At 38.9% G+C, this 14,382-nt stretch overlaps 1 protein-coding gene across 8 annotated transcripts in view; it reads left to right on the top strand.

Annotated features, from left to right (window-relative positions):
• PSD3 (pleckstrin and Sec7 domain containing 3) overlaps positions 1–14,382 on the top strand; it is a 727,165-nt gene that overhangs the window by 301,563 nt on the left and 411,220 nt on the right. For all 8 annotated transcript variants that reach the window (XM_032329159.1, XM_032329164.1, XM_032329161.1 and 5 more), the window contains 2 exons: positions 3,481–4,561; positions 7,261–7,656. In XM_032329159.1, coding sequence (XP_032185050.1) covers positions 3,481–4,561; positions 7,261–7,656 — 1,477 coding nt within the window. The remainder of the gene's footprint in view (positions 1–3,480; positions 4,562–7,260; positions 7,657–14,382) is intronic.

Here is a 14,382-nt window from a genome sequence, read left to right as displayed (position 1 = left end):
AAGAGCCCACAGCAGTTGGCATAGGCTGAACAGCAGCTTTGTGGAAGCATGTTGAAGTTAGAGGGGGGTGGGCAGAGGGCATGAGGTGATACTGGGTGTGGAGACTGGCTGGAATGGGAGCTGCAGGAGCTCCTGCATCTTTGTTCTGTCCCTTCCACCCTTGCCCAGGCTCAAGCATGCATCACCTCACCTGTGCTATTGCCAGTAGCCTGGGCTGTTACTCCCGAGTCTGTTTATGTTCGTTCTTCGTCCTCTGTATATCCCTTCAAATGCTACTGGAATAAACTCTTCTAACATGCTAACCAGACTTTTCATGCTTTGGCAGTATTCACTTTTGAATCCCCTATGTTTAGTATACTGCAGGTAATTAATAAAAGTTTATTGAATTTGAAGGAATTTTGGAAATGATAGGCATTTAAATGGGAAGTATCTATGGTCCTGTTTCAAAAGGGGACAGAAAAAAAATCTTGAAGTAAAAGAAGAATTTGGTCTTAAAAAAAAAAGAAAAATCACCCTAATAACTAGTCCTGATTTTTAAAAACAAGGAATAAGTCAGAAATTCTAAATAAAAAGGTCAGGATTAATATCTTATGAAGTTTTGTTTATTGTTAAATACAATTAAGTGGTGACCTGAAATGCAAGCAGCAGAAATAACTGCTCTTGCATTCTAACAAAGAAATGCCTTATAGGAAAGGAGGGATTTGATACTGTGCTGAGTCCTGTGATGAGCACACCAACCAAGAGCCATATGATGTTCAAGGCTGTTTTTGCTCAGAAGCTACAACTGGAAGATTTTTTACTCTTTATTGTGTCTGGTAATATTACTGGTATTAGAAATAGAGATCTAACAACTCAGAAACCTCTTAGTTTTTCCCAGGAATTTACTCCTGAGAAACAAAAGACTAGGAATCTAGTCCCAACTTGTAACTCTTGCATAACACGTGGTTGAACATCGTCCCGTTTACCTTGGTCAGGTCAGTTTGTCTCTCAGAACATTGATTTCTCTTGGTCTGCACTTGTTATTAGTAAAGTAAACCTAGAACAGGAGAATTGACTGGAATAGTAAAGCAAGCTATTTGTCGTGCAGGATTTTGATTTTGTTCTTATCCCTTTTGTCTCACTTTCTTGACCAGTTCCCAAGTTGTTATATCAAGATATCACAAGTTGTTGCCCACAACTGAGGCATTTTCCATCCTCCTTTATGTGGTACAATTTAATGAAAAGTAGTAAAAATAGGGCGGAGATATTATTTAATTCCTTTGAGGCCTCTTTTCTTGATTTTTTTTTAGTGGTCACTCCTCTTTGGGCTGGTGTTCCAGTGTTTATTTTAGTGGTGGTTTTATAGGTGGCAGTTTAAAATGTTAGAGTGAAGTGGACTCCTGAATGATAAAGAGTATCTTTTCTTCCTTTTGTTGAATGGATTTCCCTGTAATCTGTTAAATATATGTATGGCTTCAATGGTCACTATGGGCAGTTTTGTTAAAGCACTTCAGACAGGTTAAAGATGTCCATTAACTGATGAATGGACAAAGAAACTATGGTATATCCATACAGTGAAATATTGTTTGGCAGTAAAAAGGAATGAAGTTCTGATACATGCCACAGTGTGGATAAACCTTGAAAACACTGTGTTCAGTGAAAAAAGCCAGATACCGAATGCCACATTTTATATAATTCCATTTTTATGACATGTCTGGAATACACAAATCTATAGAGACAAAGAATGTAGATTGGTTGGTTACCTGGAACTGAGGAGCGACAGCTGATGAATATGGTTTTTTTGTTGTTTGTTTGTTTGTTTGTTTTTTGGAGTGGGTGGTGAAATGCTTTGGAATTAGAGAGTGGTAATGGTATAATTTAGTGAGCATATTACAAACCACTGAATCTTCAAAGAGGAAAAGATACCAATATGCCACCCTAGTAAGAGGGATCTTACTGTTTTTAACTGTCTTGGTTTCAAAATCAGGATTTGAAGAAATGCTCCCTCTTCAGATTTCAGCAAGCCACATTCTCTTAGTCCTGTCTTATGAAGGTATTTTAAGTATAGCCATCACAGAGAAGTGCATTTGGATTCCATCTTCACCTTACTCAAATTTAATTTAAAAATATATATATTTTAAATTCTTTAGAAAATGGAATATTAGATAGTATACACTCTCAGATGTATTACTATTCATCATATTTTGCATACTGTGGGATACTATACGTTAATTCATGTTTCCAAGTTAACTTCTTTTTGTGTATGCCTTGGAATCAAGTCTTTTATGTCATTTTAGTACATATATTCAGATATTTATCTAATATTTCACTAAGTAGAAAGGTTGTAGTTCACAGGGCTTTAAAAATAATAACACAGCAACACCTGTCCTCTTTCATAAAGTTGTCAAAGTGGTATACTACATTTCTAGTGTACATGAGGATTTTCTTGATATAAAGTAACCAAGACCAAGTTCAGAAGGAGATTGGATTATCAGAGCTGATATAACTGTACCTGTTACCCATAAACTTCCAATTTAAAATTTTCCTCATCAGAACATTTATGTTGTTCTCACTGACTGCCATTTTAATAAGAAAATGTTGTAAATTTGGTTTGTTGCAGTAAATATATACTATTTACTATTTTTACTTCTTCACATATTGGGGTTCTGCATCACACACCATTTAAGTTATGCAGCTGGGATCCTGGAAATTTGTCTTAACACATTAAGTATCCTATTCCATTTTGACTTTACTCTCATTGTCCAAGGATGTTCTGAAAGCCTTTTCCCCCATAGACATCCAGTAGTGAAGGGGAGGCTTCCAAGCTGAAAAAGTATTTACTGACTCTAAGTAGATTGTATCTGTCTCAGAGATTGCACTACACAAATGCTGTTGGCTAGATCATAAGGTATTTGTTTTCATGCCCAATATAAATATTTGAGTTACTATTTCCTGAGTGGTATATGGAAAGTGATATGTATTTTATTTTATTCTCTTACTGCATATGCAGCAACTGAGTTACATGTGTGAGACTTTATCAAAAGCAGGGTGAGGGGTGCCTGGGTGGCTCAGTGGGTTAAGCCTCTGCTTAGGCAGAGGTCATGATCCCAGGGTTCCTGGATCGAGCCCCACATCAGGCTCTCTGCTCTGCAGGGAGCATGCTTCCTTCTCTCTCTCTGCTTGCCTCTCTGCCTACTTGTGAGTTCTGTCTGTCAAATAAATAAATAAAATCTTAAAAAAAAAAAAAAAGGCAGGGTGAAACATGGCATGTGTCATTAGATGCCTCCTTCTGTACTGAAACCTTTATCCTCATGTTAGCTGAGTGGAAGGGACCACTGGTAAAGTTATGAGAAGAATGTGTGGCAGGGTGGCTGAGGGGCAGGAGACAGTGAAAGTATCAAATAAGGATTATTGAGTACCTAATCTGTGTGGATATTTATTAATACACATTGGAACCTATTGTTCAAAATAATTTATATCTCCATTCTCTTCTCTTTGTAGGTGATCATGGAGGAAGCACTTTACTCCCACCCAATGTCACAAATGAATTTCCAGAATATGGGACCATGGAGGAAAGTGGAGAAGGCCTAAGAACTTCTCTTGGGTTTGATACAGAGTCTCTGCCAGGCGGCCCACAAGGGCAGCAGGGGGTCCAGCTTTTTGATGACCATCACTCTGGGCCTGACAGTGTTGCAGAAGGACCAAAAGATGTCAGAGAGTCCCTCTCTCAGAGCCACCTCAAGGAACAAAGTTTACAACCCATTGACTCTTTGATATCAACTCTGAAAGCCACAGAAGCCAGAATAGCTTCAGGAACATTACAGGCTACAAAGGTACTGGACAAAGATGCTACTTCTAGTTTTTCAGTTCAGGTGGACAAGGAGCTGGACACTGCCCCTCATAAAACAAAGAGACAGAGAGCCAACAAATCGTTTCCTTCTGGCCATGAAAAAGGACCAGATATACCTCTTTCGGCTGAAGTTACGACTGAGGAGAATTCTTACTTGAGCATCCAGAAGGATCTGACTGTGCTATTAACTGGAGAAACTCAGGCAGAGCTTTCCAAGGTAACTGATGATGGTAGAAAAGGGGCTCTTCGTGTGCAGGAACCAGCTTGTCCAGTATCCTCCCTGGGGAGCCCAGCAGTGACCCATACCTCGGCGGGCAGTGTTCGTTTTTTGAGGGAAAGGAGGTCTGATCAAGGTAGCTCCACAGGACGCCATGGCCGGGTCAAACATGTGGAATTTCAAGGGGTGGAAATATTGTGGACAGGAGGGGAGAAAAGAGAGACACAGCAGCCTGTGGATTTTGAGATTCCATTGGAAAGGACGACCTCTCCAGAAAGCAGAGAGTTTTCCAAAGTGCCAAGCCATCTCATCTCATCTGCTGGTTTGTATAATTCCGTTGGTTTAACTGAGAGTGTTTGGGATGAAACCTGGAACGCTTCCTCAGAAAATCCAGGCACTGGCTCAGGGACATTTTCCCCTCTGCCTTTTGTTGACAGTGGAGAGGATGAAGTCTTCCTCAAGGACAACAAAGAACATCTTGAGAAGAAACCTGAACTGGAGAGAGACAAGGAAAGGTGAGCTCCCATAGTCTTCCTACTGTCTGTGATGCCTGGTACACATCATAGGAAACTGTTAGCCTGTTCTTGGCCAAGAGAGCTCAACACAGTATCCTGGGGCCTTGTTTTCATAGAGTGGAAGAGATGTTACCATAGGCTGGATTCCTTCCAAGTCCTAAGATATTAAAGTGATCTTTTTATAAAGCTGTCCATTAGGCATAGATTAGGGAGGCAGAAGTCTGGGGAAACTGTGAACTTGTCCATTTCTGACATTTTTTATATTTGATATGTTTCAAGTTTTCCAGCATCAGCACAGCTACATAACAGTACCCCACAGTTATCTTTAATAATATGAAAGGATCTGGAGTCTTGACATATCCTGTAGTCATTGTATCTTTCCTTAGGCACTTCTTCCGGATGCAACACCAGTGCCTGCACACAAGCTGCAGACATGTGTGAACACAGAGGTGTTGGGTGTGGGCTGCCTCAACTTTCTAAGTTTAGAAAGGAAGTCGGAGGTCAGAAGTAGACTGAATTTATAATTCAGTTCTTCCATGGCATTCACATGAGAATCCCTTCTTACAAGTAGCACATGTTTTGATTTGGGGCCTGATAAGCTTATACATATTGTATTTCCTGCTCTTTCATTTTTGACATCCATTTCTGACATCTCCAGCTTAGAGCCTGGATAAATGGAAGACAGGACCTATCTTTCATTACTTCTCTTGATTGCAGTCTTGACCATACAGTGTACCTTTTGGCGGAGTCATTTGTTGTATACTCTAATTTACAGTTAGTACCATCTTTTCTTCCGTTGGTCCTCAGAACACCACATTTTACAGCCTATGTGGGAGAACATGTATGTCAAGGCTGAAGGGTTTTTGTGTTTGTTTGGTGTAAGGAAATGCCTTTTTCTGTGCAGTTAATTAACAAATTCACCTAGAGTGATGCTCCTTTAGGATGGTAATCAGGGACTTCCTCCTTTCTACTCCTTCCTTCCCAACCTCCCAACACATAAACATCTCTAGACGTCTCTCAAAAGCAGCCTTGGTGTGTGGCACGGCTCAGTAATTATACCCACTGGAATATGCACTTTTGCATATTATTAATTCTTTCTTCCTTTCCTTTCTCTCTTCTTCCACAAGTAGTATTTGATTGTCTATGATATTCTTGACCCTCCTAGATACTAGGCATAAAAGAACATTCAAAATAGGTAATGGCCTGTGGTCACTGCCTTCATAGAGTTTTCTGCTGAAGATAAACACTGACCATATAATATATTAATAATTATAGGATCTTAAATAGTGGTAGGTTCTGTGAAGGAGAGGAAGAGAGACATATTAGAAAAAAGTAATTTAAATTCAGGTGATGGCCCTGAGAAGGCCTTTCTGTGGAAATGATAAGTAGGCTGAGACTTGAAAAATTAATATGAGTTAACCAGGCAGAGTACGGGGAGGAAGAATGTTCCAGGGAATGAGGGAACAGCGTGTGCAAAGGAACAACATGCAAGGAGGGCTGCTGAATTGTCTGACTACGTGTGCTTCCTAGAGTTGTGTGAAACAAAGGCTTTATGTCAAGTACGACAGCAGTGTGGCTGGAGTGCAAGGAGGCTGGGGCAGGGGTGGGAAATGAGTGTGGAGGGCTAAGGAGGAGCTTCCTCATAGGAACTTCCCGTTTTATTTCCTAAGCAGCAAGAAGCTATTTAGAGATATAAACCCAGAGTACTATTTGGTACATAGTAGACCTTTGTAATTTAAAAACAACAGAGACAACTGTATTATTGATTGAGTCCTCATAATATCTTAGGAATATAGATACTTAGGAGGTAGTTTTCTTTCAGTTGTTACTGTATATATTCCTATTTATAGCAATCTGAGACTCAGGGGTTAAGGGAAGATTTTTAAAGTGACATAGCTGGTAATTGGCACCTCCAGCCTTCAGCTCCAGGTTCTTCTAACTCTTGACCTCTTGCTCTTACCGAGTTTTAAAATTTTTTAGTTATCCCAATGTTCATTTTTAATATTTGAACAAAATGCTGCGTATTGATTAGTTGGTGCTCCATCCACCCATGTATATTAAATTGTAAGTTGTTTATAGGTTTTCACTGTTTTGTTTAGCCTTGAAATTAACATGTTTGCTGGCTTTAAAAAAAACTTTAAAGGTCTTTCACTGGCTAATTTTGGGCCTTGAAATCTCTCTGCAGTGCTGCCTCATTGTCAGCAGGGGGCGGCCTTTGGATTCTAATGTAGTCATCCTCTTGAGGGCGAGTCCTCTTGTTTAAACCAGAAAGTATTAATAGACTCATGAAAGTTTAGTGTATTTTTACTCCATTAAGTTTACACTATATTTATCTGTGTCCATTAAAATTGAGGATGACAGTAGCTGTTAATAATTTAAATTTGTGGAGATTAGTTGGTTAAAATGAGAATTTAATATTTTATTCAAATATTCAATAGACCAGATACAGTCCCATCCTAGGAAACTAGTTTGAAACTATGTAAATTATTTAGAGGGTAGAGTAGCACATGTATGCCAAGAGGTTTGTCAACCTGAATATGATTCTGTGATACCTTCCTTTCCGAATATATTAAAATACAAGCCCAAAGAATATAATTGTTGGCTTTACAGAATCTTATCTTTTTTATATGGGTGATGGGAAAAAAATAAAAAGAATATTAACCTAATTTTGAAATTCTTCATTCTTATTTCCTGTCCAGGACTCATGAGCAAGAGGAGCACTTAAGGGGAGGAGATGATGATATCCTTGGGCCTGGGTATACAGAAGACTCCACTGATGTGTACAGCTCCCAGTTTGAAACCATTTTGGACAACACTTCCTTATACTACAGTGCGGAGTCCTTAGAGACGTTATATTCAGAACCTGATAGCTATTTTAGCTTTGAAATGCCCCTCACACCAATGATACAGCAGCGCATTAAAGAAGGCAGTCAGTTCCTGGAGAGGACGTCGGTGGCAGGACAACAGGATGTCCTGAGTGTCTCAGCAGATGGTGGAATAGTGATGGGCTATTCTAGTGGGATCACCAATGGGCTGACTGACACCAGTGACTCCATCTACATGAAAGGCATGCCAGAGATTGCTTTCTGGGGAAGGTACTAGCTCTATTCTTATTAATTTCATGCGTTGGTTTTTGTATCATTTTCTATTTGGGAGATCTGAACTTGGAATATATCTAAGTAGCATTAGGCCAGTTTCTGTGGATGTAAGTGAATGATGGGAGTAGAAAGAAATTTGGGTTTTAGAGGTAGGCAGAGTACACCTTAGCAGTTTTGCCAAATTGGCAAGCTGTGGTTATTTGGTGATATTTCCTGGATTACCATATGTAAATTGGTATGTAAAATAAAAAAATATATGTGGGTGAGGAGTAGGTGTTAGCTCCCATGGTGCAGCTTTGGTAGCAGTGGTATGGTGCTGTGAAAAGAACACTGGGAGGTGTCGACTTTTGTTTTGGCATTGATACTGGTTGATGACTTGAAGCGGGTTGCTTGAATAGGCCAGGAATTCCTTTATTTAAATTGAGGGTGCTGGGTTAGATGGTGACCAAAGTCTCTTCCAGGCCTTTCCTCTCTGAGGTCCTGCTCTGTTAGGCATTTTTCCTGTTCCTGAGATGGTGGGGGAAGGATCTGATTATGTGAATGCTTGATAGAGCCGATACTTGGTCAAGGCTGTGAGTATTTCCTCTCTCTACTTTAGGGTTTAAGTCTACCTGGGAAATAAGATGACACATTACATTGTTTATATGTGCCATACATGTCATTTAGTCATTCCCTGTCTGTTTATGGATTATCCAGCATTTCATTACTTCTTGCTCATCATTCTCAGGTCATTTACCTGTCCTTTAGCATCTTTATCAATGGACAGGGAATACTAAACTTCAAATGATCTTATGAATTTAGTTTTGATATAATTTTCCTGAAGTAAAGTGTGTTGGTGTGTGTGTTTTGGGAGAGGTGGATGGGAGGTTAAATGGGGATAAACTATTTTAAAGCTGTATGAAGAAGTGTCAGTGCTTTTTTTAAGTCAGTATTCATGTTACAGGTTTCCAGTAAACTTGTGAGCAGTCCATCTTATGTTGAGCATTTTCTAGATTTCATTAGATGAACACATCCAAGACTGGCACGTTAGAGCACTGAAGTTATGCATTTCCATATGAAATGGACCACGGATGTTGATTGTCTTCTTGGGTCCATGGTGAGATAATTAACACTAGTCTCAAAAGCAGAAGACCTTGGTCTGAAATACTTGGGCAAGCCACTTAGCTTTCTCTGATACCCACTTGATTTACTGGCAGAATAGGGTTAATGATTTCCAGTATGCTCTGTGGCTGTATTAAAGAGTTAATCTAGATTAAGCAACTAGCACAGTGCCTGGTACAAAGTAGGAGCTTGAATAAAGGTGTTGTGAATCAGAATTGATTTGGCTGCTAAGTCCACATTTAGACTTCCTGTGTCTCTGAGAGAGGTGGCATCCCTGAGACGGAGGGTGTCTCTGGAGGGGATCTTTGAGGGAAACATGTTCCTGAGGAGGGCAGTCCTCCCCTCAGAGAGGGGATCTTTTTGCTTCACTCATTTGTCCTTTTGTTTCACCGTCATCTCTGATAACTAAGTTGGATAAAGTGCAATAGTATAGGCATGCAGATAATTTTATTAAAATTTCAGTCTAACTTTCTGGGGTGAGTTGAAGTTATTTATATTTCAGACCCCCAAAATATGTTGGGGAAGCTGAGCGATTTTGTGGCTGAGAAGCTTTCTTGTAGAAGCTACAGGGAGGGTAAGTAAATAAAAAGAAGAAAAGAACATCAGTGAGTCAGATCAGGAAGGAATTAGGTGAGACCTTTACAAATGTATGGTCTGCTTACTTGGAATAGGAAGTAGTCATTATTGGGGCCAGCATGGCTGCCAGTCATTTTTGGTAAGGCAGAGTTAGATAATTAAGAAAGAGTATTAGGGTTACGGTATTTTAGCATCTCGCATTTAGACAGCAGTATACTTTAGGCCATCTCAAGTCCAAGCTTCATTAAATGCATTGTAAAACCATGAGATCTTGGCCAGTAGTAAGACAAACCAAGAAACAGACTCTTAACAATAGAGAACAATCTGATGGTTACCCAGGGGAGATGGGTCAGGGGATGGGTGAGATGGGGAATAAGGAATGCAACAGCATTTTCATAGCAACTCCCTTTCCACCCCCAAATACTGTGTGAATACCAGCTACATGAATTCAAGAAGGACCACCCTTTTGTCTTTTGCATACAATTTATTTAACAATATGATTAATGAAAGAAATGAGTTGGTACTTTACCATTCTATATAGTGATTGAATCTTCTTGGGTTTTCTTATATATAGTAATTATAATGCTTGCATGCATGATTTACACTAGAATTGCTTTTCCTCATTTCAGGTTTCATACAGAAGAAAAGAATACCTTTTCTCTGTTAACATTAGCATGATCTAAGAGAGTGATTAACCCTGTTTCTTGTCTAAAACCAGTTTTCTTTTTTTTCTAAAGATTTTATTTATTTATTTGACAGACAGGGATCACAAGTAGGCAGAGAGGCAGGGAGAGAGAGAGGGGAAAGCAGGCTCCCCGCTGAACAGAGAGCCCCATGTGGGGCTCTATCCCAGGACCCTGAGATCATGACCTGAGCCGAAGGCTGAGGCTTAACCCACTGAGCCACCCAGGCGCCCCAAGTCTAAAACCAGTTTTATCAGAGAAAGCAGCAATTTCTACATCTGCAAGACAAGGGTTTGGCTTAAGCCAGTATGTATAGATAGATGTATGTGTGTGCGTGTGTGCATGCAGGAGCCAATTCCTGTCTTCCAAGGGTAATACTTGGAGAAAGTGCGCAGAGTTCACTATAGACAGAATCTTCTTACCATGTCAGAAAGTTATTGGGCTACAAGCTTGCATTGTTTCAAGAATCAGTTTCAAATACTATTTTTCTTCTCACTTTTAAACATAAATGTTTAAAGTCTTGAAAATAGAAATAAAAAATATGAATATAATGAACTTGTTTTTTCCACTTAAAAAAGTCACGAGTCACCAACGACAACAAAACAGAATCCAAAACACCCCTCCCCGCAAAACAAAAACAAAGAGAGAGAGAGAACAGATACTTAAATCAACTGTCTTTTTTAACAAAAAATATACATTATTTGTATTATATGGGTGAAATGGGGATTAAGGAACACCCTTATGATGAGCACCCAGGATTGTATGGAAGTGTTCAGCACCTGAAACTAGTATTACACTGTGTGTTAATTAACTAGAATTTAAGTTAAAACTTTTAAAAAAAATAAGATGGAATTCTAGTACTGAATGAGAAGCATCTTAGAGATGTGCCAACCAAACTTCTCTCTCAGCTCTGGCACTCTTCCTCATGATTCCTAACTAGTGATCATTCTTCCCCTCTTTGTGACTTGGATGAATCTATTTGTGCTCTTTAAGTTGGCATAAGATAATAAATGGTTATAGGTAGAAGCGGTTTGTTTCATGATATATGTCTTTATTCAGGGTTAAAAAATAGAATGGGCTCAGTCATCCTAAGAAATTTTAAAGAAACAGGAATAACTGTTAGGTTTTTATTTACCCTCTCTGCCTTATTGGTGCTTTCAAGTTGCAGCACCAGAAGAATTATAAGTTGAAGAATTATGACATTTTTCAGCTCGAAGGGGCCTTAGGTAATATTTCCTGTTTTTATGGTAAAGAATCAGAGTCCCAGTTTGGTGGGATGGATTTACCTGGTGAGAGATCCTGTACCAGAATTCAACTTGTCTGACTCCTAGACCAGATACATTCATTGTTCTAGGCTGCCTGGTTTTATATCTTTATTCTTTTTCTAAATGTAATTTCTCTCATTCATAAGTCTATAGAACCAGGAGTCTGAGTTGGTAATTGTAGAACTTCTTGTTGGTGGTGTGTGTTATGTTTAATTTGAGAAAAAATTTATCAAGTTGATAATGAACATGTCTCCATAAATTTTTAAAGCAATCAATGAGCAGGGCTTTTAAAACATTTCTTCTACATTAAAACATTCTTCTGCAGATGTAAGGAAGTAGGCTATTGAGCCTGTTAAGGAAATCCAAACTAGAATGCTGACTGTACAATTGTGAACCTGATTGACTTCCCTCAACCAAGCACCAGGGGTCAAAGTGTTAGGATTCAAGGGAAAATTTTTTTTCCAATTTATTAATAATGTTGTGACATTTACATAAAGAAAGCGCTAAATAAAACAAGTGCCTATGCCTTGTATTTTGTCTCTATCCACCAGCCTCGCTGTTCTGTTAGCAGTGGACTAAGGGGGTTTGACCATATTAAAGGAATCTGAAGAAAGCTCAGAGGAAAGGGGAATGATATGACTAATGATATGACTGTCTCCCTGATAATGCTTCTTTGATTCTAACTAAAACTGAACCAAGAAATTAAGTCCATCTCTGTTGAAGTATTGATTTTAATGTATAAAATGTCAGCTCTCAACCAGTAGAAAAGATTATAAGATTACTTAGGCTGTCTCTGAGCACAATTTTATATCAAAGGCATCCTATAGGTTTTATTAATAAACACATGGTATGTAACTCTCATAAGAAATCAGGAGAAAGAAGCTAATAATTTTCACATTTTCCAGATAAGGAAACAGAAGCATAGCACAGTTGAGTAACTTGCTTAAAGTCACACAGGTGGTAAGTGGCGCACCCAGGATTTGAACCCAGGTAATCAGGCTCCAGAGTCCATTTATTATTGGTTTCAAAACAAAAATATATTTGGCACTGCCTAGGTATGTTTTTAAATCTTTTTCTCCTTCAGTATGTGTCTTTACTCTGTCATTAATGATGATTTCAGTGGCAGTATTTGACAGTGATTTCCTTTGAATGCTGGATAACATGTTCTCTATTGTGTTCCTTCTTTAAAGATAGTGCAGGTGTTTGGGAAAGGTGATGAGGATGTTGTATCACTTCAGCAAGACTTAGTTCTCCCTCTTAGCAACACCTCACAGTCTTAGAGTTAGCCATGAACTGGTGGCCAAAGGGGACTGTTCTTGCCCGGTACTCTTTCTCTCCACTTAAGTCAAAGAAGAAAACATTTCAAATCTGTAATATTCTAGTATTAGGTCTGAAAGGACATTTTGAAAGAGTACATGTGCTCACGGTTTGTCTTTTAAAGGATTATATACCTTTTTGATATCAAATAGATCATTCTTTATAAGGTGAAAAAAATTCTTAAGACCCTGGACTAACCCTGGATAGGAAGAGTTAAATTCTCTCAGGTGCTCTGAGTGCTCTGAGCACTGAATATTGGCGAGGAAGCTGCAGTCAGTCAGGAAATAGCTCACCCTATGATTGTAACACAATATTTTAATGAAGGAGCAAAGAAGAGCATCTCCTCCCATTGTGGTCCGCTACATAGCACTCGGGCTGACAGGGTCAGCAGTGCTGTGTGAAGTCCAGTCACATGGCTCCAAAATTAGAAAGGATAATTAGAGACTTACAGTTGTACATGTTCCAATGGGTTCCTTTGTGTCTGGGTGCTTCTCCCTCGCTGGCTTATCATCTGATGATTGCAACTCCAATCAGTAAGTTCTGACCTGAAGACCGAAAGGCACAAATGTTGTCACTGTGACCATTAACAGAGTTGAATGTTGTTCATGTCTATTGAGCTTAGGTTTGGACAGATAGGAAAAGAGAGATACCAAATACAGTAATATGGCAGGAGCTTTGTTTTGGTTCTCTGAAATACATAAAACTGCTTTTTAAAATCACCTGTTTAGTGTAATGGATATATTTTATGCCTCAGCTTCCTAGTTTTTCTTTCAGACACCGCTCAGAATATGCATTACCACAGAAGAGGTGAATTACATCTGTGTGCAACTGGTATGCCTGAGGAGGGTGCTCCGGCCACTCCTGGGTCCACTCTGGATTTGATAGTTTTGTTTTTTTGCCTTCTTCTTGTTCTTCCCCTCCCATTCTCAAATGGAATGCTGGCATTTAACATTTTCCCCTCTCCTCAGTTTTTCTTTCTCCTTAGTTTCTTTCTGTCTAGGAAAAAGTCACATGAAGTAGGATTAATACAGAGATTTATGAAGTATGATTTCAAAAAATATTTTGATGTTCCAACTTAAAACCTGCAGGCATTTTAATATAATGTATAAGTATTAAAATAAGAAATTAAACTAACGTGGTATTAGTTAAGCTGGTGACTGAGGAAAAGATTTGATCTTGTGAAGTCATCTTTAGAGACCTGGCTGGCCACTGAGTACCCAGCTTTTCTTGTAACATTAGAAACAGGAAGCTCTGCTGTCTTCTAGGTTCATTATTGGGTAGCTGTTGCTCTAGTAATCTTTTTAGTCCTTTTCTTTTATGTTTTAAAACTAGTTCTGCAGAAAATGGGTTCTCATGTTTTGTCTTTCTAGAGTCTTCCATCTGCTTTTCTAGAAGCTATAATAGTTTTTTTTTTGTTGTTTTTTTTTGTTTTTTTTTTTTAATTTACCCAAAGGAGTTCTTGCTCATTGATGCATGATGTGGCTTACCTGGGTTTGAATCCTGCTGTAGTTACTCACTAGATGTGTGATCTTGAGTAATTATAGAAAATCTAGGAGTCTTTCTAAGTGCAAAATGCAATGAGTAATACCTATCTGGTAAAGGAAGGAGAAACATATGAAATTAATCAGGTGGCCGGAAATAAGAAAAGAAAATCAAGTGGTGTAACAGTGCCTGGTATACTTAGTAGGAGATAAATGAATCAAAATTTATGTCCATGCCTCTACCATGTCCTGTATCAGCCTCTGAGCTGCCAGCACTGTCCTCCTATCTCTATACTGCCT

Source organism: Mustela erminea, chromosome 21, assembly GCF_009829155.1.
Source record: "Mustela erminea isolate mMusErm1 chromosome 21, mMusErm1.Pri, whole genome shotgun sequence".
Lineage (NCBI taxonomy): Eukaryota > Metazoa > Chordata > Mammalia > Carnivora > Mustelidae > Mustela > Mustela erminea.
Note: the sequence above shows the minus strand (reverse complement) of the source record. Positions and strands in the feature narration are given on the sequence as shown.